The sequence below is a fragment of the Rattus rattus genome, chromosome 3 (assembly GCF_011064425.1).
Source record: "Rattus rattus isolate New Zealand chromosome 3, Rrattus_CSIRO_v1, whole genome shotgun sequence".
Taxonomy (NCBI): Eukaryota; Metazoa; Chordata; class Mammalia; order Rodentia; family Muridae; genus Rattus; species Rattus rattus.
The window spans coordinates 193,054,604-193,076,435 of record NC_046156.1 but is presented as its reverse complement, the minus strand read 5'-3'; the positions used below and the strand labels follow the sequence as shown (position 1 = coordinate 193,076,435).

At 36.3% G+C, this 21,832-nt stretch overlaps 1 protein-coding gene across 1 annotated transcript in view; it reads left to right on the top strand.

Annotated features, from left to right (window-relative positions):
* Positions 1-21,832, top strand: part of Adamts6 (ADAM metallopeptidase with thrombospondin type 1 motif 6) — a 217,821-nt gene that overhangs the window by 4,733 nt on the left and 191,256 nt on the right. The window contains exons 2-3 of the mRNA XM_032898945.1: positions 1,706-2,085; positions 4,771-5,135. Coding sequence (XP_032754836.1) covers positions 1,989-2,085; positions 4,771-5,135 — 462 coding nt within the window. The 5' untranslated portion in view covers positions 1,706-1,988. The remainder of the gene's footprint in view (positions 1-1,705; positions 2,086-4,770; positions 5,136-21,832) is intronic.

The window sequence follows — 21,832 nt, the reverse complement described above, 5'->3', positions numbered from 1 at the left end:
CTCTGGAATGAGTTTCTTCTATCAGTAGTGATTATATCCACCAATTAACTAATGGAATTACTGCCTCTGGTGTTGTTTTGCACTAGCTTTTCTTAATCCATCTTCACTGACTTAGAGATAATTTTCTTCATCTGATTACCTATAACATGTTTTTTAACTTCACTTGGGCACTAATCTTTTTTTTTTTTTCTTTTTTTCGGAGCTGGGGACCGAACCCAGAGCCTTGTGCTTGCTAGGCAATCGCTCTACCACTGAGCTAAATCCCCAACCCCCTAATCATTTTTTTTTAATTTTTCTGTTACTTACATTATAGATTCCTCATGAAGGACAAGGATTGTGTTTTAATCTTTTCTGTATTCTGCTATTGTTATAATGTAATTTTTAAACATAGAGAAAACATATTGTTGATTAATGAACTAACTTTTCCAAAGGTCAGGAGTTTGATCACTTGTAGAGATGAATGGGAGGAATTTCAGGTAGTTATAATAACCTATATTTCTAGCTCCAAGGGGAACGAAGTATTGCAGACTTTTGTCCTTCTATATGCCTCTGATTATATTTTATTCACTATTTTATTTATTCGTTTATTTTTAAACCAACAAATATGGCAAATATTTATTATGTGACTATTATATACATTAGAAATTTGGGATACATTTTCTAATATCTTCCACATACCTTTAAAATCATATTTGTATTAATATACTTCATTCCAAAGTCATATACATTATTTGAAAAATCAATTATTGATCTATGGCACAGTTGTGTACACAATAAGAACATAAGGATAGTTTTACCTTTCTTCCCAGCTGTATTAGGTCATGGTTCTAGAATTATATTTGGACTTTTGTCCTTTTTAGTCACTAGTTTGCTGTTACTGAGCTGGTTTTTAGTCCTCTAGTTATTTTTTTCTTCTGATATGCTATCTGTTGGTCAATCAAGTGGTTATATATGTAAATATTTTGAGGCCAAGAATTGTGAGTGAGATTATTAGCCAAAGGTAAGATATATGAGATAAGATTAAAAAGGTGGTGTAATATTTGAAGTGAAGTTGTTAAAACTTCCCTTTTTAAATACATTATTCAGAGTTGAAATTACTTGAGTTGCTTAATAAGTCATGTACGACTTCTAGACAAATTCTGCTCTACTATAAATCGAGTCACACTGCCTCAGTGTTCAGAGACTGTTGATAAATCTCACTGTGCGTTTGCAGATCCAGTGGTCAGAACAACATGCTGGTGCCCATGAAGCAGCATAGCGGTCCTGAATGGGAAGGAATGGGCCCAGCACATTTGTTGAGGAACGGAATCACATGCTATTTGTCCAGTGCCTGTGATTGACTTAGATTCTGCAGTTTGTCTGTTTTTATGTTATTAAAAGGAGGTTAGCACACTACACCTCTCCACTGTTATCTTCAGAGTTTTATTAGTCTTCTTCAGATTTCCTGCCATGCCTTCTTCCTCCTCTTTTTTTGATTTCTAAAACATTATGCATCAAAAAGTGTTCTATAACCTCTAGCTCCAAGGTTCCTTTTTTGATTATTTAGTTGTCATGGAATTTTCCTGTTAGCCATTTAGGTTTCTGATATTATGTTAAAACTACATTAAGTTATTTTGAATTTATATCCTTTGGTAAGTATTCTTTAATCTGTAGTAAATATGTTCATTCATGATATTTTTCAGTTAATTCACTTTTTTCCCTCTAGGTTAAAAAGCGACCACCATACTTAAGTGACCTATCACTCTGAGCTTTGCTAATGAAAAAAATTCCATCATCATTATTTTTTTCATTTTTGGATTGTAAAAATGAATCCAGACATAGAAGAAAGTGCAAGATGTTGGGGGAAAGTACTTGTTAAACAGTGGAGCATCTAACGACTCATTTGCAAGAAGGTTTAAGGAATTAAAACTGTTATGCTTCGATATCGCTATGCTATTGACTCTCTAGCTCATAGGTAGCCCTCCAAAACACGTTCAGCTTTCCAAATTATGGAAATTTCGTGGAAAACGTTGACTTGGATTCTGAGCCTCATCATGGCCTCATCGGAGTTTTATAGTGACCACAGACTTTCATATAGTTCTCAAGGTAGGATTTCTGAATTTGAAATTTGAAATAGAAATGATCACAAAATAAAAACTCTGAACATTTAGTTTGACAAATAGTTTCTTGGGAATATTTTGTCAGATGGAGAAGAAACAAAGGTCTTATTAATCGGATGTGCCATTCTCCCTTTGAGATGATGATGCTTCACTGGGTTTTAGAGTTGACTATTTTTCCCGGAGGATGATACACTCCAAGCTGGTGCTTTTGCTTTGTTCTAAATCTTAATAGACCCATTCATTGCTAGGGTTTTGAGCCAGGTCACTTTCAGACAGAATCCAAATATACTGTAGAAGAGGAAGAAACCAGATTCATTTTGATGCAAATTTAAATATGAACCCTTTATTTAAAACACAAAATAACAATGAAATACTTTTTCAAACATAAAGATTCTCATCCGTATAATTTTAATTCAGACAATTGAATTTTATATCATAGAAATGACCTCAACAAAGAAAGTACATGAGGAAATGTCATATTCTATTTCCTGGACCAGTTTGTTGCTTATAGAATTCTTGAGAGCTATACCTTTTGGACTTTTCTCCCTCGAATACCCAGTAACAGATAATTTTTTGGTGCTGATGAAGGAATTATAGACTGGTACATATTTCGAAGTATATGTGTAAAGATAAAACCATAGCATTTAGTTGTCTCTTATTCATAAAAAGTGTATTACCATATTTATATTATTTTCACTGCTTGTAGTTCTTTCACTGGTTATAGGACTGTATAGTTATGGAATAAACTCCATGTGTGGTCAGTGAAGCAGTGTGCTGATAATTTGGTTTCCCCTGGTGGTAAACCTGACTGAATAAAGATATGGCTAAGAAAGAGATGAGTGACTAATTCAAATGAGAAGACTGTGGCGCTGGAGAGAGGGCTCAGCGGTTAAGAACACTGACTGAACTTGCAGAGGATTCTTGCTCAGCTATAAGCTCCCATATGGCAGTTCACATCTATCTGAAACTCCAGACCATGCTCTCTGGTCTCCATGGAAACTGAGTGCATACATGGTGAATATACATACATGCAGATATAAAATACTTATGCACATAAAATAAAAGATAACATGTTTGTTTAATTTTTATTATACTGTTTTTTAAACATTTTTGAGATACAATGTATGTATAATACATCCATTAAAGTGTGCATCTCAATAGTTGTTAGTAGGTTTTAGAACCGTACAGTATTAACATAATCTACTGTAGTGCATTTTAATCTTTTCTTAAAAAGAAAACCAAAAAATCTGTGCCCATTGACAGTCACTCCTAAATTTCCTAGTCCTAGGCAATTTCTACAATTTGAACTCTTTAAAGATGTATTTACTTACATATATCGGATACCATTACAGTTGGTTGTGAGCCACCATGTGGATGCTGGAAATGGAACTGAAGAACTCTGGAAGAGCAGTCAGTGTTCTTAACCACTGAGCCATCTCTCCAGTTCCCACACTTTGAACTCTTATCTCTAGAGAGTTGCCTCTTTTGCCTTTCACCTAAGTATAATTATGTAATATTCAGTCTTTCTGTGATTGACTTCTTTTACTAAGTGTAATAATTTTCATGTTAGAAAATGAATTTTGGGGCTGGAGAGATGGCTCAGTGGTTAGAGCACCGACCGCCCTTCCTGAGGTCCTGAGTTCAAATCCCAGCAACAACATGGTGGCTCACAACCATCTGTAATGGGATCTGATGCCTTCTTCTGGTGTGTCTGAAGACAGCTACAGTGTACTTAGATATAATAAATAAAAAAAAATTAAAAAAAAAAAGAAAATGAATTTTGATCAAGAAGTCAGTCACCATGGTGGCACACACCTTTAGTCCTAGCACTGGGGAGGAAGAGGCAGGCAGATCTCTTACTAAGGCCCGACTGGTCTACAGAGTGAGTTCCAGGACAGCAAGGGCTACAAAAATAAAAAAAGAAGATGTTTTTTCTGAAAGGCCATTAACGTGTAATTGCACACACAGTGCTGCTTTCCTATTCTTTTTGTTGGAGAGTAACATTCTCTGGCTTATCAGAACCTGCGTAGTTTTCGTCAGGTGATGGAGGGTTGCATTATCTCTCTCTTGGGCAGTGATCAATAGTCCTCGTATAGACATTCACGCACAGATTGTTTTGTGTATGTACCTGGGAGTAGAATTATTGCTAAGTTGTCTGATAATTTTATGTTTAATATTTTGAAGAAATGTCAGATTGGTTTCTAAAGTGACCATAGCCTTTATCACTCTTAGTGATTTTGTTTTTTGAAGATAGTTTCTACAGAGCCATAGAGATTCTCCATGAACACTTTTGGGTAGCTTACAAAGTTACTTTATCTGAGCTAGACATTGTTTTAAAATGTATATGTACTTTTTGTTTAGTTGTCATGTAAGATTTTCATATTCCTAGGAGAACTTTTGAAATCTATATATTAAAAATTAAATTTAGGAAAGAAGACTAGTCCTTCACAAATAATTTTTTGATAAATACTGTTTTCAGGAATGAAACTATTGAAATGTAATATCTTATTCTACTTCTCCTTCTGTTTACTGTATCATTTTCCTTCACATCTCCCATAGAATGATACATACTTTCAATTGACATCATCGTCTCATGTTCTACTTCTTTGTTCTGTTAAATGTTCTTTTCTTTCATGTGCTTTTCTGGATCTTCTGCCTTGGGATTACAAAGAGGAATTCCTGACTTACCTTGAACACTACCAGCTAACTATTCCAATAAGAGTTGATCAAAATGGAGCTTTTCTCAGCTTTACTGTGAAAAATGATAAACACTCAAGGAGAAGACGGAGTATGGACCTTCTTGATCCACAGCAGGCAGTGTCTAAATTATTTTTTAAACTTTCAGCCTATGGCAAGCACTTTCACCTAAACTTGACTCTCAATACAAATTTTGTGTCCAAACATTTTACAGTAGAGTATTGGGGGAAAGATGGACCCCAATGGAAACATGACTTTCTAGACAACTGTCACTACACAGGATACTTACAAGATCAACATAGTACAACTAAGGTGGCATTAAGCAACTGTGTTGGATTGGTAAGTAAATACAATTTTAAATTTCTAATGGGAAATAAATTCAAAATGTAAATGTTGTTCCTGGGCTTAAAATATACCTGTTAGTGATGTAAGCGGAAAGATAAAAGTTTAATGTTGTTCATTATTTCTGCTGCTCTTACCTTCATCTTTGTTCTCATAATGTTTATAAAGATTTTCACAGGGCAGATTTTAAAATTCATTTAGAAGTAGAGACTGAGTTCATGGTGGTGGTGGCGTACTCCTTAATCCTAAGACTTGGGCCAGAGACAGGCGGATCTCTGAAAATGGGTTCATGAGTGCAGAGTACTCAGGAATTTTGCATATGAAATGATAAATACCTAGTTCACAGTTGCACATAATATTGAGTGCAGATCGAATCTCCCACTTTCTCTTTTGCTCTTACCCTGTCCAGGCTACTAGAGATATTCCATTAAAACTTTATCTATGTAAAACACACACACACTTTCATGTCTTAGCTCTATTTTCTGCAACCATTTTTCTTCCTTACTGTAACAGACCCACATTCTTGTTTTTACTTCAGTAGAAAATAGCAATGTAAATACAATAGAATTCAAGTAAATTTTAAATTTGAGAAAAACTCTGTAATTGGGAAGTAAATTTAACTATTTTTGTTCAGGTTTCCATTTTTTTACAACTGCTGAGCAAAATGAGTTAATATTAGTACTTAATACTGTTAATATCCAGGTTTAATTTCCATAAAACCTGAGTTAAGTGCATTTATTGCTAGCTTCCTTATAAATAAAGTTAGGGCTTTATGTGTAAAATGTTTATTTCTTTAATTTTAGTAATGTTTTGGGTTGGTATACAAATTAATGGGTTTATAATGGAATCTGGATACATTTGTGTCAATATGGTTTATTCTGATTTATTCCCCTCCTTGACCATACTCCTCAGGGCTTTTCTCCAGCTGATGCGCTTTCCCCAGTCTGTCTTTTTCTTACTTCCTGTTGCATGCATTATTTTGTTGTCTGGTCAAAGCCTTTCCTTCTGCTCTCAGGATCCCATTTCTAGTTTTCTGAGCTATAAACACATATAAACAAACAAGCAAACACATGCACTCACACATGCACATACATGTAATTTTAAATTGGGTTCTGCATATGTGAGAAAATGTGGTTTATTTCACTTAGCACAGTGATTTGTAGTTGTATCCATTTTCTTGAAAATGCCCATAATTGCATTTTCTTGATGGCTAAAGAAAATTCTATTGTATGTATTTATCATCATTTCTTTTTCCTTGACTATTCATCTCTTGGTGGGTATCTAGGTTGATTTTATCTTCTGGCTGTTATAAGCAGACAACTCTAATGTGTATGTTTGAGGATCTTTGGGACATGCTGACTTAGTATATCCATGAGTAGTATAGCCGGGTCATGCTGATAGTTTCTTGAAGACTCTTCATTCCAATTTTCATAGTAGGCATACTCAAGTTTACATGCCTACCAGCAGTGTACACAGACTCCTGTTGTCCTTGTCCTTGCCAGCATTACTTTTCAGGATAATAGCCATTGTCCTGGGATGAGACAAATCTTAAAGAAGTCCTGACAGGAATTTCCCCATGGCAGAGGATGTTGAATTCTTTTCCAGTATTTATTGGCCATTTGCATTTCTTCTATCAAGAACTGTCTGTTCGATTCATATATCATGTTGATTAGATGATTTATGTGCAAGGTACATACTGTCTGTCTAGTGTATAGTTAGTAAATATTTATTCATTGCTATTCTATACATTGTTGGGCTCTGGCTAGCTGGCGAGGGTGCAGGGGAGCTTATGGTGGTGATTTCTGGGAGAGCAGATCTCTTCCCCAAGTGGCAGTGTTACAGCTCTTACAACAGAAGCTCTCAGACGATGGAATATTTCCTGCATACCTTTAATTCTGGACATGACACTTAAATGCAGTTTTTTGGATAGGTCACTATCTGACAGCAGATATTCCCTATTGGTTGGCCTGAGATCTTGGGAAGACCTCATCTACATATTCGGGGGCGTGGTCCTGTTTTCTGACTGATCTGTCTTAAGCCTACTATCTGTGGTCAAGTCTTCATCTGTGGAGGAGGGGCTTGGGGCATTGTCCTCTGTGACTGATCTGTCTCAAACCTCTCTACAGGCGAGGGTGCAGCTATGTGAGGCCCTGATATTCTGGGACACTCGGAATGTACCTACCATCCCTTTTAGGGTCTCCTGGGGATTCAACCTATCTCAACCAGGACTTGGGGTGCCTTTCACTCCTTGCATCCGCACAGTACATTGTCTCTTAATTCTGGTGGTTGTTTACTTTTCTGTGTAGAAGATACCTAATTTCATTTGCCAAATCTTGAGGTTATTTCTTGTGTTATTGGGGTGGTATTTAGAAAACCCTTGCCTCTACTTACATCTTAAAGCATTTTTCTGTAGCAATATCAAAGTTTCAGGCCTTATATTAATTAAGATTTGATTTGTTTTAGATGTGTTTGGGAGCATATTGAGATATGGTTTTAGTTTCAGTTTTTCATATGGAAATTCCATTTTGTACCCCAGTACGTGTTAGCATTTTCTCAAGTTGAGACAAAGCTAGAGCCATTTCAGAAGAGAAGTCCTCAGTTGAGAAAATGATTCATTAGATGTGCCTGTAAACACTCTTGTGGAACATTTTCTGGATTGACCATCCCACTATGGATGGTATATGCTATTCACCTCCTAACCTGGGCTGTATAAAACAGCAAGGTGAGCAAGCCAGTAAATAGTGTTCCTTCATGGTCTCGGGTTCAATTCCTGCCTCTGGGTTCCCACCTTGAGTCTGTGCCCTGGCTTCCCTGGATGATGGATGATCTGTAAGTTGCAAGATGAAATAAATCTTTATGCCCCGAGTTGGTTTTGTTCATAGTGTTTTATCACAGCAATAGGAACCTAACTAGGGTGCATGTGGGCATAGCTGTGTGAGTTGTTTTTTGTGCCCTCTGTTTAATTTCACTGATCAGAAGACCAACTTTTTGCAGTACTGTATTCGTTCTTGTTACTATCTGTGGCTCTGTAGTATATTTGAAACTGGGTTTTGTGGCACTTCCAGCACAACTCCTTCTGTTGAGATTCATCTTCTGTTGAGATTTGTTTTAGCTGCTGCCCTCTGTCCTTCTGTAAACAGTGCCATTAGGATTTTGATGTGGATTGCATTGGTAGATTGTTGTAGGTCATATGTAGCATAGAAATTTTCCCAATACTGATTTTTCCAGTCCATGAACAAGGGAAGTCTATTTTCAGATATTTTGAATTTTTATATTCAGTGTTTTAAAGTTTTATTGTAGAGGTCTTTCAATTTGTCGGAAGTTTTTTTTTTTTAATTTTAATTTTTTTTTTTTTTATTAACTTGAGTATTTCTTATTTACATTTCGAGTGTTATTCCCTTTCCCGGTTTCCGGGCCAACATCCCCTAGCCCTTCCCCTCCCCTTCTTTTTGGGTGTTCCCTCCCCATCCTCCCCCATTGCCACCCTCCCCAACAATCATATTTCACTGGGGTTCAGCCTTTGGGGACCAAGGGCTTCCCCACACTGGTGATCTTACTAGGATATTCAAGCTACCTATGAGTTGGAGCCCAGCGTCAGTCCATGTATAGTCTTTGGGTAGTGGCTTAGTCCCTGGAAGCTCTGGTTGCTTGGCATTGTTGTTCATATGGGGTCTCGAGCCCCTTCAAGCTCTTTCAGTTCTTTCTCTGATTCCTTCAATGGGGTCCTGTTCTCAGTTCAGTGGTTTGCTGCTGGCATTCGCCTCTATATTTGCTGTATTCTGGGTGTGTCTCTCAGGAGAGATCTACATCCGGCTCCTGTCTGCCTGCACTTCTTTGCTTCATCCATCTTGTCTAATTGGGTGGCTGTATATGTATGTACCACATGTGGGGCAGGCTCTGAATGGGTGTTCCTTCTGTCTCTGTTTTAATCTTTGCCTCTCTATTCCCTTCCAAGGGTATTCTTGTTCCCCTTTTAAAGAAGGAGTGAAGCATTCACATTTTGATCATCTGTCTTGAGTTTCATGTGTTCTAGGCATCTAGGGTAATTCAAGCATTTGGGCTAACAGCCACTTATCAATGAGTGCATACCATGTGTGTTTTTCTGTGATTGGGTTACCTCACTCAGGATGATATTTCCAGTTCCAACCATTTGCCTATGAATTTCATAAAGTCATTGTTGGAAGTTTTTTTTTCTGTTATAGTTTTATTAAAGAAAGCGTCTATGTCTTTATTGTTTATCTGATTTGCTTGTTCTGCCCTCTTGATCATATTCCAGAATTCTTGAATATTGTAACCATGCCCATTTATCTTTTTATTTTTTCACATATCAGAATGTAGTATTTCATTTACTTCATTCTTTATCCCTCATAATCTTTCTTCTACTTGGTGGAGTTTATTAACAATATATTTTACTTTTATTCATTTTATTAATTCCATTTTTCACCTCCAACAAGTATGTATAATATATATATACATATATATATGTATGTATATTTTAAATCTCCATTTTCTAACTAAAATTTCTTTGTTGTTGACTTTTTTCATCCACATTGTTGATTTTTGTTATCCCTTCTGTTGGTATTTCCTCCATGTTGCTGACTTCCCTGTATAAAGCCTGGTGTTAGCTTTGCTATTTGTTCCTGCCATTGAACTTTTTTAAGCACAAAATTTGAAATTTTCATGTGATATTTTAACACCTTTGAGATCAGTGTTTGAAGATGCATGCTTGCTTTTATTTTTCATTCTGTGTATGTATGTGAGACAGGTGAGAGAGGTGGAGAGAGAGAGAGAGAGAGAGAGAGAGAGAGAGAGAGAGAGAGAGAGAGAGAGAGAACGAGAACGATATAGAGCAACTTACCTCTGAGGGCTCAATCCCAAGTATTCCTTGGAGAGGTGAAAATGAACCACTGTGGTAAGAATGATATCAAACTATATAAGATTTATAATCAGTAACACTTAACTAATATATCATAAATGATAATAACACTGGAAATGCCAAATCCAAATGGCACTGTGTTATGAAGTTTAAAATTACTTAGGCCTACCAGGAAGGAGACTGAGGAAGGGGACAAAAAGGAAGAGAGGCCAGAAGCCAGGTTACGTAGATGAAAAGAGAAGGGGAGTAGAGGTGAATGCTATGGCTGAGAAAAGAGAAAGACATTAGAAAACAGAAAAAAATAAATGAGAAAACTCTTCCCTTGGCTGAAAGAGTTTAAGAACCATAACTAGATGACTATGAAAAGAGGAGTAAAAATAATTATATAATAGTATTTAAAAGTAGTCAATAAAATAAAGTCAAAATGCTACTAAATATAGTAGATAATATAGGTTAAAAAAAAACAAAGAAAATGGGAAAAATGCCAAAATGGAAAAGTATATGAATAAAATTAGAGGAATATATTAAGAAGAATAAGCAGAAATTAAAAAAATTAATGACAATCCTGCTAAGCAGAAAAGGAGGAAAGAAGCAAGGGATACAGTGTAGCAGCTTCTCTTTGGGTGCTTATTAGCGGACTGGAGATTGTGAACTGTATTCATAAAGGAATGGTAGAGCCATTTGACCTTGATCTATGGTCTTGTTCAGTTTGTACTGGACACATAGCTGATGTCTGTCAGAGCCATCTATACAATCACTGTTTCCTTTGCTCTCGGGTGCCTTTGTTGGCCATAGTGATTTTTGTACTCTTTAGACTGAGTTGAAACTTGGATCTTCCTGAGACTCTCTAGATTATACCCCTTGAGTGGCTATTTCAACTGGCCGGTATCACCAAGTATGTTGACTGTATGGGACTAACCAAAAGCACAGAGATGAGTACAAATGGATCCGCTTTCATACTTTCAAGGCCTGCTGGTGTAGGGATGATGCCATGTATATCATGTACATTCCTAAAAATTCATTCTTGGGCTCAACAGAGACGATTGACAGTCATATGGTTCCAGAATTAGATACTCCTGCTTGTTGCAGTAAATATTAAAAAATGATAACCTTTTGTCCCTTGCTAGCTTTGGCACCTGTAGGGCCACATGGCACTGTGGGGTACTTTTATCTCAGCGGCTCCACTCTGCCCCCAAGTACTCTCAGGCCCAGGGAGTCCGTGAGTCATTCTAGCATGGCACTTTGCCATGCTGGTCCCTAGAGTTAGTTCTGGCACCGAATCAGGGCCATATGGAACTAAGCATAATTTATCTCTGGTTAGTATCTCTCCAGGCAGCTCTCTGTTAGCCACAAACTCTGGTTCCAGTTACCCGGTAAAATCAGGGCTCTAGAAGTCCAGCATTGGCTGGCCTATTGTGGCTCCCTGCCATGGACTCTGCCCACATTCCCCACAACTGCCCCCTGGTAGTTAAAGTATAAACTCCCAACTACCCGGTCAAATCATGACTCAATAAGTTATACTTTATCAATCAGATTTATATGTTAAATTCTCAATGCACAATATATCCACACCAAAAAAAAAATACAAAAACAAACAAACAAAAACCTCACAACCAATTGATAAGGATATAAACCACCTACCTAGATAAGGTAAATTGACCTATAGAAATCCATCCCTTAAGAAATATATGTATCTACCTAGGACAATTCACGACCACCTGGATCTGGGTCATCCTTCTCCATCTCTATCTTGATTCTCTTCTCCTTCCCAGTCTCTCCCGCCTTACAAAAGCTTTGTCCCCGCCTTACTTTTTTACTGTCCAATCATGTCCTTGACCTAACTTGTGCCAGCCCTCACCTGCATAATGACATCAACCTACACCTCCTGATCTCAGGTCTATCTCCCTTTATGTACTTTCCAGACTAAGTCTCCCCTCTGCCACCTGGACCTTTTGCCCATCAGGTCTGGCTGTCAGTTTTCTTACAATTGACTTTCTGGGCATTCCCTTACTGCAGAGCTGTGGCAAGGCAACACCAGCCTGTATGTTGCTTGGTCTTGGGCTCTAGGGATTACTTGGTTTTTAACAATATATCCTGAAGATTTTGTTCATCTACTATCCCCAGAGTCACATAGCTTGACAAAATGATATTTCTATCTGATATTGACTTGTTCATTGTTAGGATCACTGACCCAGTGAAATTCATAACTGCATTTGAGGCTCAGGAGGGTTATGGCTTGTCTGAGGATAGGACTCTCCACATTTGTTTGTGTGCCTTTGAAGTAGCTTTTGAGCCTTCTGCCTCCAAGGAGCTCAGGGCTGAGATTGTGCGGGGCTTGTTTCACTGAGACAGCTCTCCCTCCTCTCCTCTCTCTCTCCCCTCCCTCCTTCTTTCCCTCCCCCCTCCCTCCTTCCCTCTCTTCCTCCATCTCTCTGTCTTCCCTTTACCTTTTCACTTCTATGAATTTACAAAACAACTTCTCATTTGTTTGAGGGGAATAATCTATATTTATTAATCTGTCTCTCCTTCATGGGCTTACACAAAAGGCAGCCTCTAGTCTGACGTTACCTGGAGATATATATAGTATTTGTATATGTATTGAACACACAGATGTATTTTAGGACTTCTCTAATGTTAAAATGTCCCCTCTGTTAATACTCATAGAAAATACTGATCTGAAGCATTGGCCAAGTCCTTCATATTTGACTTTTACATTAACTATGATGCCTTTGCTACTTTTAATATAATGATGAACTAAACAAATTGGAAATATAGAAAAAAGTTAAAACATGCTTCTTTATTAGATTTCAGGAGATAGGGCGGCTGGTAATACAATGAGTTCAAACATATAGAAAGTAATGAAGACCAATTCTTAGACTACAGCACTGGGAATAGAGAAGAGAAAATGAATTTGAATCATGTTTTGCTGAGAAGATTTAGATTTGCAGCATATAAGAAGGTAGATAATACACAGTGGGTACTTAATAATATCTTTAAATTTAAAGTGAAAGTGAACTTATGTGAGGTGAATAGGAGGAAGCAATTGGAAATGGCTCAGAGTTATCTGTTGTATAAAAGTTTGTATGATGGGGCTGGAGAGATGGCTCAGTGGTTGGGAGCACTGGCTACTCTCCCAGAGGTCCTGAGTTCAGTTCCCAGCAACTACATGGTAGCTCCCAACCGTCTGAAGTGAGATCTGATATGCTCTACTGGTTGCATGAAGACAGAGTACTCATGTGCATAAAATATAATTTTTTTTAAAAAAGAAGAAGCTTATGTGGATCTACTAATTGAGAAGGAGAGCTTAGACAAGTGCTAGACCAGAGAAGAAGATGAGAGAGAACTTCTGGAGAGCAATTGTTAACAACTTGAGAATATAAAGGTTAAAGTTATCTAGAAGCATTTGGGAATATATTTGAAATTTAGATAAAAACAATTCTGGAAGAATTAATGAGCATCACTAGTCTAGCTGACTGTAAAATTGTGAAAGACACTTTTTGCTGAGTCAAAGTTGAGGATAAGGTTGGAAATAGAACCTTTTCTATTATTGCCACGGAGTAGGTCACCCATCTATTCTTGTGACGTCTTCTGTCTCATTCTATATTTGCAAACACTTTTTTGATTTATTTCTTTTTTTTAATCATGAAATAACTTTTCTTTTTAATTTGGAAGTACTTTACAATAAAGTATTGATTTTTTATATAAATGATTTATTTCTTTATTGAAATTATACAAGGTCTATTTAACTTTGTTTACTTGATTAAGATGTGATCCTCCAGGGGTTGGGGATTTAGCTCAGTGGTAGAGCGCTTGCCTAGGAAGCGCAAGGCCCGCAATGCCCACAAGGGCCTTTGTTTCTGTCCCCAGCTCCGGGGGGGGGGGGGGGGGGGGATGTGATCCTCCAGGTTTGTGTACTAAGGTTAATACTTTCTCCTTTGCAGTTAATAAGGATTTGTGACCAGATGTTTGTAGACTGAGTAAATATCTGCTTTTGCATTCACCCTTTCTAACTGTCTTAGTGGCTTCCCCTTTGTTCTTATTTTTTGTATCATTTTACTTTTTAATCAAATAGAATATACTTATAAGTGTTTTTTAAACTTTACTCTGTAGATATTATTACTTTTAACTCATTCTGCAGCCTAGCTAACCTGGAACCACTCTGTAGCCCATGCTGATAGAGTTGTCTGGGATTATGGGCACATGCCCTTTCCTTGGCTACTAATATTTTAAAACAGTGTCTTCTCATGTACACTTTCAGTGTTAGAATCCTTGCACCAAATAAAAAATTTCTAACGCCACTGCATTGCAGTGGTTTGAAATAATGTTGCATTTTATTCTGCTTTTATCTGGGCCATGATTTTCTTGTACAATTTTTTATATATGTTCTAATTATAACTTTGTTGTTTAGAAAAAAAGCTACAACTTCTTTACCATCTGGCCAGTATTATATATTTTCTTATATTTATTGCTTGGGGTATATAATTCTATTATTAGTAGAGGCATTTGACTTGGAACATAGTGGTTAATTTTTGAACTTGTATGATTGTAAGATGTTCGCCTGTTCCTGGGTTAGATTCTCACCTGTTTTCTGGGTTTATAGTATGGTTTGTTGGGGGAACATCTTCAAAGACATTCCTTGGACAGCACTTGAAAAGTTATTTTCTAATTGGAAGTGACTTTATGCTGCCTTCATAGTCATTAGCTGACAGTGGAACGTTAGGTTAGGAAATCATGTTCTCCACAAACTGTATGGTGGGAAGTGGTGAGAGACTCAACCTCAAATTTATTTATATGGTATTATATCATTAGACAAAAAATATTTAAAATTCTAAAAAATATTTTGGGTGACAGAAGTTTGTTGCTTTTATTTTGTTTTTGAATTAAAAATATGCTAAATTTGTCTTAGTGAATGTATACAAGTGTATTCTCTACTTTATCTTTCCTGGTTCAGGACTTTTAGAATGTGGCTAGCTATATGACCACTTTCTTACTCTTTAAAAAAAATGTGTGTATGTGTGTGTGTGTGTGTGTGTGTGTGTGTATGTGTGTGTGTGTGTGTATGTATATGTGTGTATATATTATAAACATATTTTGAAAATGTACGTGTTTTGAAATTAAAATATTATTACATCGTTTTACTATCCCCTTTCTTCCTTTCACACTTCCTGTGTACCCCCTTGCTCTCTCTCAAACTCAGTCTTTGGTTTCTATTTATTTTAATAGCTATTATGTATATGTAACTATAAATGTATATTTCTAAATATGTAAATACAACTTTCTCAGTCCATATAATATTACTTGTATGTATATGATTCCAGGGCTGACCACTTGGTATTTCAGAATCCAATTTGGGAGCTTTTCCCTGGGGAAGACTATTTTCCCCCACTCTCAGTGTTCCAGTTACCTGTAGTTCTTCGTTTAGAGTTGAGCCCCATGAGATGCTACTCTTTTGTGTTAGCATGTCTTTTGGTAGTGTTCTTGTTTAGGCAGCCATGTTGGTGAGCTTTCAAGGGCATAGCTTCTCTGACATTTCTAGGAACCGATCTCATAGCACACTTCCCTTTCCTCTGACTCTTATCCCCCTCTTCCACCATAATATCTGGGCCTTAGATGAGAAGTTGTGCTATAGATTTGTTGTTTTCCTGTCCATTTCAGTAGTTTCTGACCTCATCTTAATTATTTCTTTCTATATACTTATTTTGTTTGGCTTTTTCTTGTCCTCCTCGACCCCAAGGCCACGATGAACTTTGTAACTTATTTATTTGAAATCTGAGTTTTTATTGCTGGCACTTGCAGTTCTACACTTTCCTCTTAGGATTGTTCTCCTAGCTTTTGATATGGTATATTTTCACTTTTATTTGATATCCCTCTCGGTTTTATTGATGACTTTTGTGTTAGGTAGTAATGAATCCCTCACTCTCCATGATTCTGTATTCTTTAGGTAGCTTCTCTTGGTGTTGATTTTCATTTGTACTTGATTATAGTCAGATAGAATAAAATAAATTATATCAATTTTCCAAATTTGTGCCATATTTATGATGCATCTTAGGGAGTGTTCCATAAATTCCTCAGGAGATCTATATTTGGCAGTGTTGGGTAGAATGCCCTGTAGAGATTTGATAGGCCTATTTGATCTGTGATACTATTTAATTCTGGTGTTTTTCTGTTCTTTCTTTCTTTCTTTCTTTCTTTCTTTCTTTCTTTCTTTCTTATTTTTTTGAAAAGATGAACTTTTACTGAAAATAGGCTATTAAAGTCTCCCACATTTATCTTGTTGATGTTAATCTGTGTCTTTAAATCTAGTAGTGTTTCTTTTATGATGTTGAGTTCACTTATGTTTGGGGAACATGTTTAAAATTGCAGTGTCTTTTTGATGGGTTGTTATTTAGTCAGTATAAAGTGACGCTCTTTATTTCTCTTGACTGATTTTGGTCTTCAGTCCATTGGCTCAGGGATTAGAGCAGTGCCTTTCCTTTCCTTGTTCCGATGGCTCTGGGTACTTGCATCCTTTCTCCAGACACTTTCATCTGCATCTGATTGTGAAGTGTAACACATGTGTGAGTTTATTTTTAAAATCCACTCTTCTAAGTTGTTTTCTTAGGTTGGAGATTTGAAAGTTATTGATATTGACAGTAATCATTGAGAGTATGTGTTAATTCTTGTTGTGTTCTTATTTTAATTTTATTTGTTGTCTTTCTGTTCATTAGTTAATGTCCTAGTGTGGTTTATTCTTTCATATAGCCTTATAGATGTTTTTCTCTTCCTTGCTTGTTAGAGGATTCTTTCCAGTATCTCCTATAGATCTGGTTTAGTGGTCATCAATTCATTTAGCTGGTTCTTATCATGGAAAGTTTTTCTTTCTCCTTTGATTATGATAGATAGTTTTGCTGGGTGTAGAATTCTAAGATTTCAGTTGTTCTCTCTTAGAGCTTGTAATAATCATTCATAGTCATTATGGCCTTTAATGTTTTGTTGATGGGCCTACCCTTTTGAGTTTGTGTTTTTTCTCTTGCAGTTTTCAATATACTTCAGTATTTTTAGTATTTTCATTATAATAGATCTTGGGAATGGTCCTCTATGGTCTTGTATATTTGGTATCAAAATACCTTTTATACTTGAATAGGCCGTTTCTTTCTTGGATTTGAGACATATTCTTGAAAATACTTTTCAAGAATTCATGTTGTTAACATGAAATTCTTTTATGTCCATAAATTAATTTTCATTGTGTCCCATATAGCTTACATGTTCCATTGTTCTTTAACTGATCTTTGTCATTGTTTGTATGTTTCAGTTACTTTACATTGGCTTTAAGCCTGGATATTCTATTCTCTCCTTGATTAATTCTATTGCTGATATTGCTTGTGGAGCTTTTAGTTGACCTATTGAATATTTTATTTCTAATATTTCAGGTACTTTTTCCCAGAATTTCCCTTTCTTTAATTTCACCTTCAATGTGTATTAAGGACCTTTCTTTTATTAATATATTTCATTCCACTCCTTTATGTTTTCTTTCAGAATTTGTTCAGTATTTATTTGTGCACTTTGAACTCTTTTAACATGCTTACATTCATTCCTGTGAATCCATTGTCTAGATTTTCATATACGTGCTTTCCTTTGAGGAGATCATTGTACATTAAGTTCATTTTGAAGAGTCATAATGCCTTTCATTTATGTCACATTTTGGCATTGAGGCTCATGCATCTTAGATAAGAAATGGTCCTTTGTTGGATATTTGCCCAACTCTTCTTTCAGTGGAAGTGTTTGCAGTGCTGTAAAGGGACTGTGTCAGAGTAGGATTGAGTTAGATTTGTGTTTAGGGAACATAACACAGTCATTTTAAATTTTCTGAAAGTAGTATACTCTGAATAAACAGTCACTATCAAAGGGTAGGTCCACTGTAAATGCGCAGTAATAGTCAAGTGAGAAGCCCTTTAAACTCCCGCCACTTGGGGAGGTCAAGAAACACTAATGTACATGAAGATATTATTTATTGTGGGTATGCTAGAAAGGAACGAAGGAGAGTAAGATTATTGGTTAGTATTGAATCAACAGAGAAAATATGGAGCAGAGAAAAGTAAATAGAAGAATGCAACAAAAGGGGTGTGTGTGTGTGTGTGTGTGTGTGTGTGTGTGTGTGTGTGTGTGTGTGTGAATTTGGCTAAAGGTAGAATGAAAAGAGAAACATCAAAAATGTCAAAAAATGCAGTCCAATCCAGGGTGGTGGCACAAGCAGAGGCAGGTAGATCTCTGTGAGTTTGGGAATAGCCTTGTCTCCATAATGAATTTCAGGACTATAGAGAGACCATGTCTCAAATCCCATACATGCACACAAATACACACACACACACACACACACACACACACATGCACACACGCACACACACAAATGCAATGCAATCAGATAACTTTAATTGTTTGAGGTCTTAGGATGCTAAGATTCAAATACCCCTAAAACAGGTATTGATGTTCTTTGAGAAAACTTATCAAAGGAATTTGCTGCAGAAAAAAATAGAGAAAAGAAGAAGAGAAAAACTGTGAGAGAGAAAGTATGAGTACAAAAGACAGAATTAATCTCAGAACATTGGGTGTTCAATAAAGGGAATTAGTATGAAGCTCTGAAAGCTGCATGTGAGAATTATGTCTGAATATACTCTTATCTGATTGCTGGGTTTAGCCTCCATTCTCTCAGTTTCTTCCGGACTCTCAGGTGCCTCACATACTCCTGTGTAGTATTTTTAAAACTTACTTTATTGCTATTATATATGTATATGTATATATGTATGTTTCCTGCCTGTGTGTCTATGCATTATGTGTGTGCTTGGTGCTTGTGAAAGCCAGAAGAGAGTGTCAGACTCCCTGGAAGTGTAGCTGTGGGTACTCGGGAACCACCATATGCGTGCTGAAAACTGACCTGTGTCCTCTGGAACAAGAGCAGTGACGTAAGCATGGAGCCGTCTCTCCAGCACCCCTTCTTTCTTGCTGGGCAGACTTTTATAAAGTCAGGTCATAGATGCACGTTCTATCCATTACAGTGATTTACAGATCAAATCATAGTTATCAGTCATACTTTTGAGCATTTCAGGCCTTGGACTGTGAATGTTGTTCTTACCTCTGGGCCATCCTTTGTGAGAATGTGTGACATGTTGGTCACATTAATAGCAGTTCTTTACATATTAGGTCACAGATGTTCGTCATGTCATTGAGTCCCACAGGAATCCAGTTGAATACTAGACATTCTCCTGGGTTGCCCCTCCTCTTGTTCGGTGCACTACTTGGATCCTGTCTGTATTTCCTTGCACATTCTAGCTCTGACCAGGTTTTCACCTTGCCAAATACCATGTACATTTCTGTAAAGTTTCTCAGTGTAGTCTAGAGGTAATTTTCTTCCAACATTTCTAATCTAGTCAAATGGCATTTACTGAAATTTCCTGATTGTACAGTTCACCAAAGCCTATGTACCAAGCTGCCAACTAAGAAGGGGGCCTTTTTGAAATCACACTAATTCCTACTGAAAGATATTTTTTCTTTATCCAGAAAACACAAATGACAAAACTATCTGGCAGTAGTGGTGTCTGTGTTCTTATTGCAATATGAGTTAAATATATTCATGTTGTATCATGTTACAATTTTTTGTTTCTAAACTATCATTGTTATTATGAAAATATTAGCATTATTGTAGAGTTACTGATGATATTCTTAACTGTTAGAAAATATATAATATGTTTAAAATACTTTGTTGACTTTTGAAGTGGTAGTGAACTACAAGAAACTAGAGAAGAATGGCTGCCATTCTAGTAGACTATACAGTATATACAAGGTGAATTAGATAGTTACAGTAGAGACTTTTCATTTCTGATTTTGTTCATTTGGGTACCTCCTTTCCATCTTTTACTTAGCTTGAATAAGGGTTTGCCTATTTTGTTGATTTTTTTCAGAGAACCAAATCTTTGAGTGAGCCTTTGTATTGTTCTCTTTGTTCTCATTTTATTGTCCTTAGTCCTCAGTTTGATTATTTCTTGCAGTCTCCTTCTGTTATGCTTTTTTGGGGTTCATAGATGTTGAGAATTGAGATGTCATCTTTGTGGATTTTTCTTGGAGTATGACGTTTCCTCAATTTCTTTTGATCAATTTTTGTTGGAAATCTATTTTGTCAGATATTAGAATAGCTACACCAACTTGCTTCTTGGGTCCATTTGTTTGGAAAATCTTTTTCCAACTTTTTACTCTGAAGTAATGCCTATCTTTGCTGTTGAGGTGTTTTTCTTGTATGCAGCAGTCTAGATCTCATTTTCTCATCCATTCTGTTAGCCTGTGGGTTTTTTTTCTTTTTCTTTTTTCTTTTTTTTTTTTGTATTGGGTCCATTGATATTGAGAGATATTAATGACCAGTGATTGTTATTTTGATAGTGTTGGTGGTAGTATGCATGTGAGTAAAGCTAATCCTATTGCTTATTTCAGAGAGGTATTAAGATTAAATGAGATATGTAGAAACATTTTATAGGACACATACCATGTAAAACCTCTGAAATGCCCTTTAAACATATTTTCATTTTATAGGTTTTTTTCCTTGTTTTTTCTTATTTATCAGCTTGAATCTTATTTCCCTCGATAACCTAAGTTCTTTTGTTTTTGTTTTTTTCATCCAAGACTTTCAATGTAATACTGACAACAGACCAGTATGTCTCCAGTGTTTTAGCCTCAAACCCTAGATTTCTGTCCTACACTTTCTTCTAATCAGAAGTCTTAACAGAGCTTGCCCGTGTTTTAACAACACTATGCCCAGTTTTCTAGTTGTTGTTAAACTGCCTGGAAAAGTAATTTTTACATAGATTTTGTAGTTGTTACCTCATTGTTCATATTTAATAGAGGAACTATTACCCCAAAGGGATAGAAACAATAATAAAAATAATATAACCTTACTAAGGACTTCTATTTTTTCATTTTTTATTCTCCAACTCATTTCATGTAGGTGGTGGATCATTGCTGATCGTCCTGTAAGTTATAACATATGGCATGAAACATATAATGTCTGATTATGTCTTATCTATCTTTCTAAGCATGTAGTAGTTAAAATAAATTTTTCTAAATAGAATCATATAAGTTTAGAAATCAAAGGGACTTTAGAGATTACTTGCATTAGACATTTTCATTTTTTCTTTTTAGAGAAGGAAATTGTTTTCTCATATGAAATATCATTTGGAGACTTAGTACACTTGATTAATAAAAATATAGCTGATTTTGAGCTCAAGAATCCAAATCATGTAGAGTTCCCCAGAGTGTGATTTTAAAATGAATGATTTAGACTAACTTTCATTTTTTTTTCTGGTGAAAAAATAAGTTTATAGAGTTTGCATTTTATTTGGTGTTAAAGGGTAGCTGTATTTAGAGCCATTTTTTCATGTGACATAATTAGGAAAACAAGATTAGCTAAGATTTCGTTTTTCATGCAGGTAACTTTTCTCATCTTTTTACCAGCAAACTTTTTTTTTTTATCTTTATTAACTTGAGTGTTTCTTATTTACATTTCGATTATTATTCCCCTTTCCGGTTTCTGGACCAACATCCCCCTAACCCCTCCCCTTCTATTTCTATATGGACTTCCCCTCCCCATCCTCAGCCCATTGCCACCCGCCCCCCAACAATCACGTTCACTGGGGGTTCAGCCTTGGCAGGACCAAGGGCTTCCCCTTCCACTGGTCCTCTTACTAGGCCATTCATTGCTACCTATGAGGTTGGAGCCCAGGGTCAGTCCATGTATAGTCTTTAGGTAGTGGTTTAGTCCCTGGAAGCTCTGGTTGCTTGGCATTGTTGTTCATAT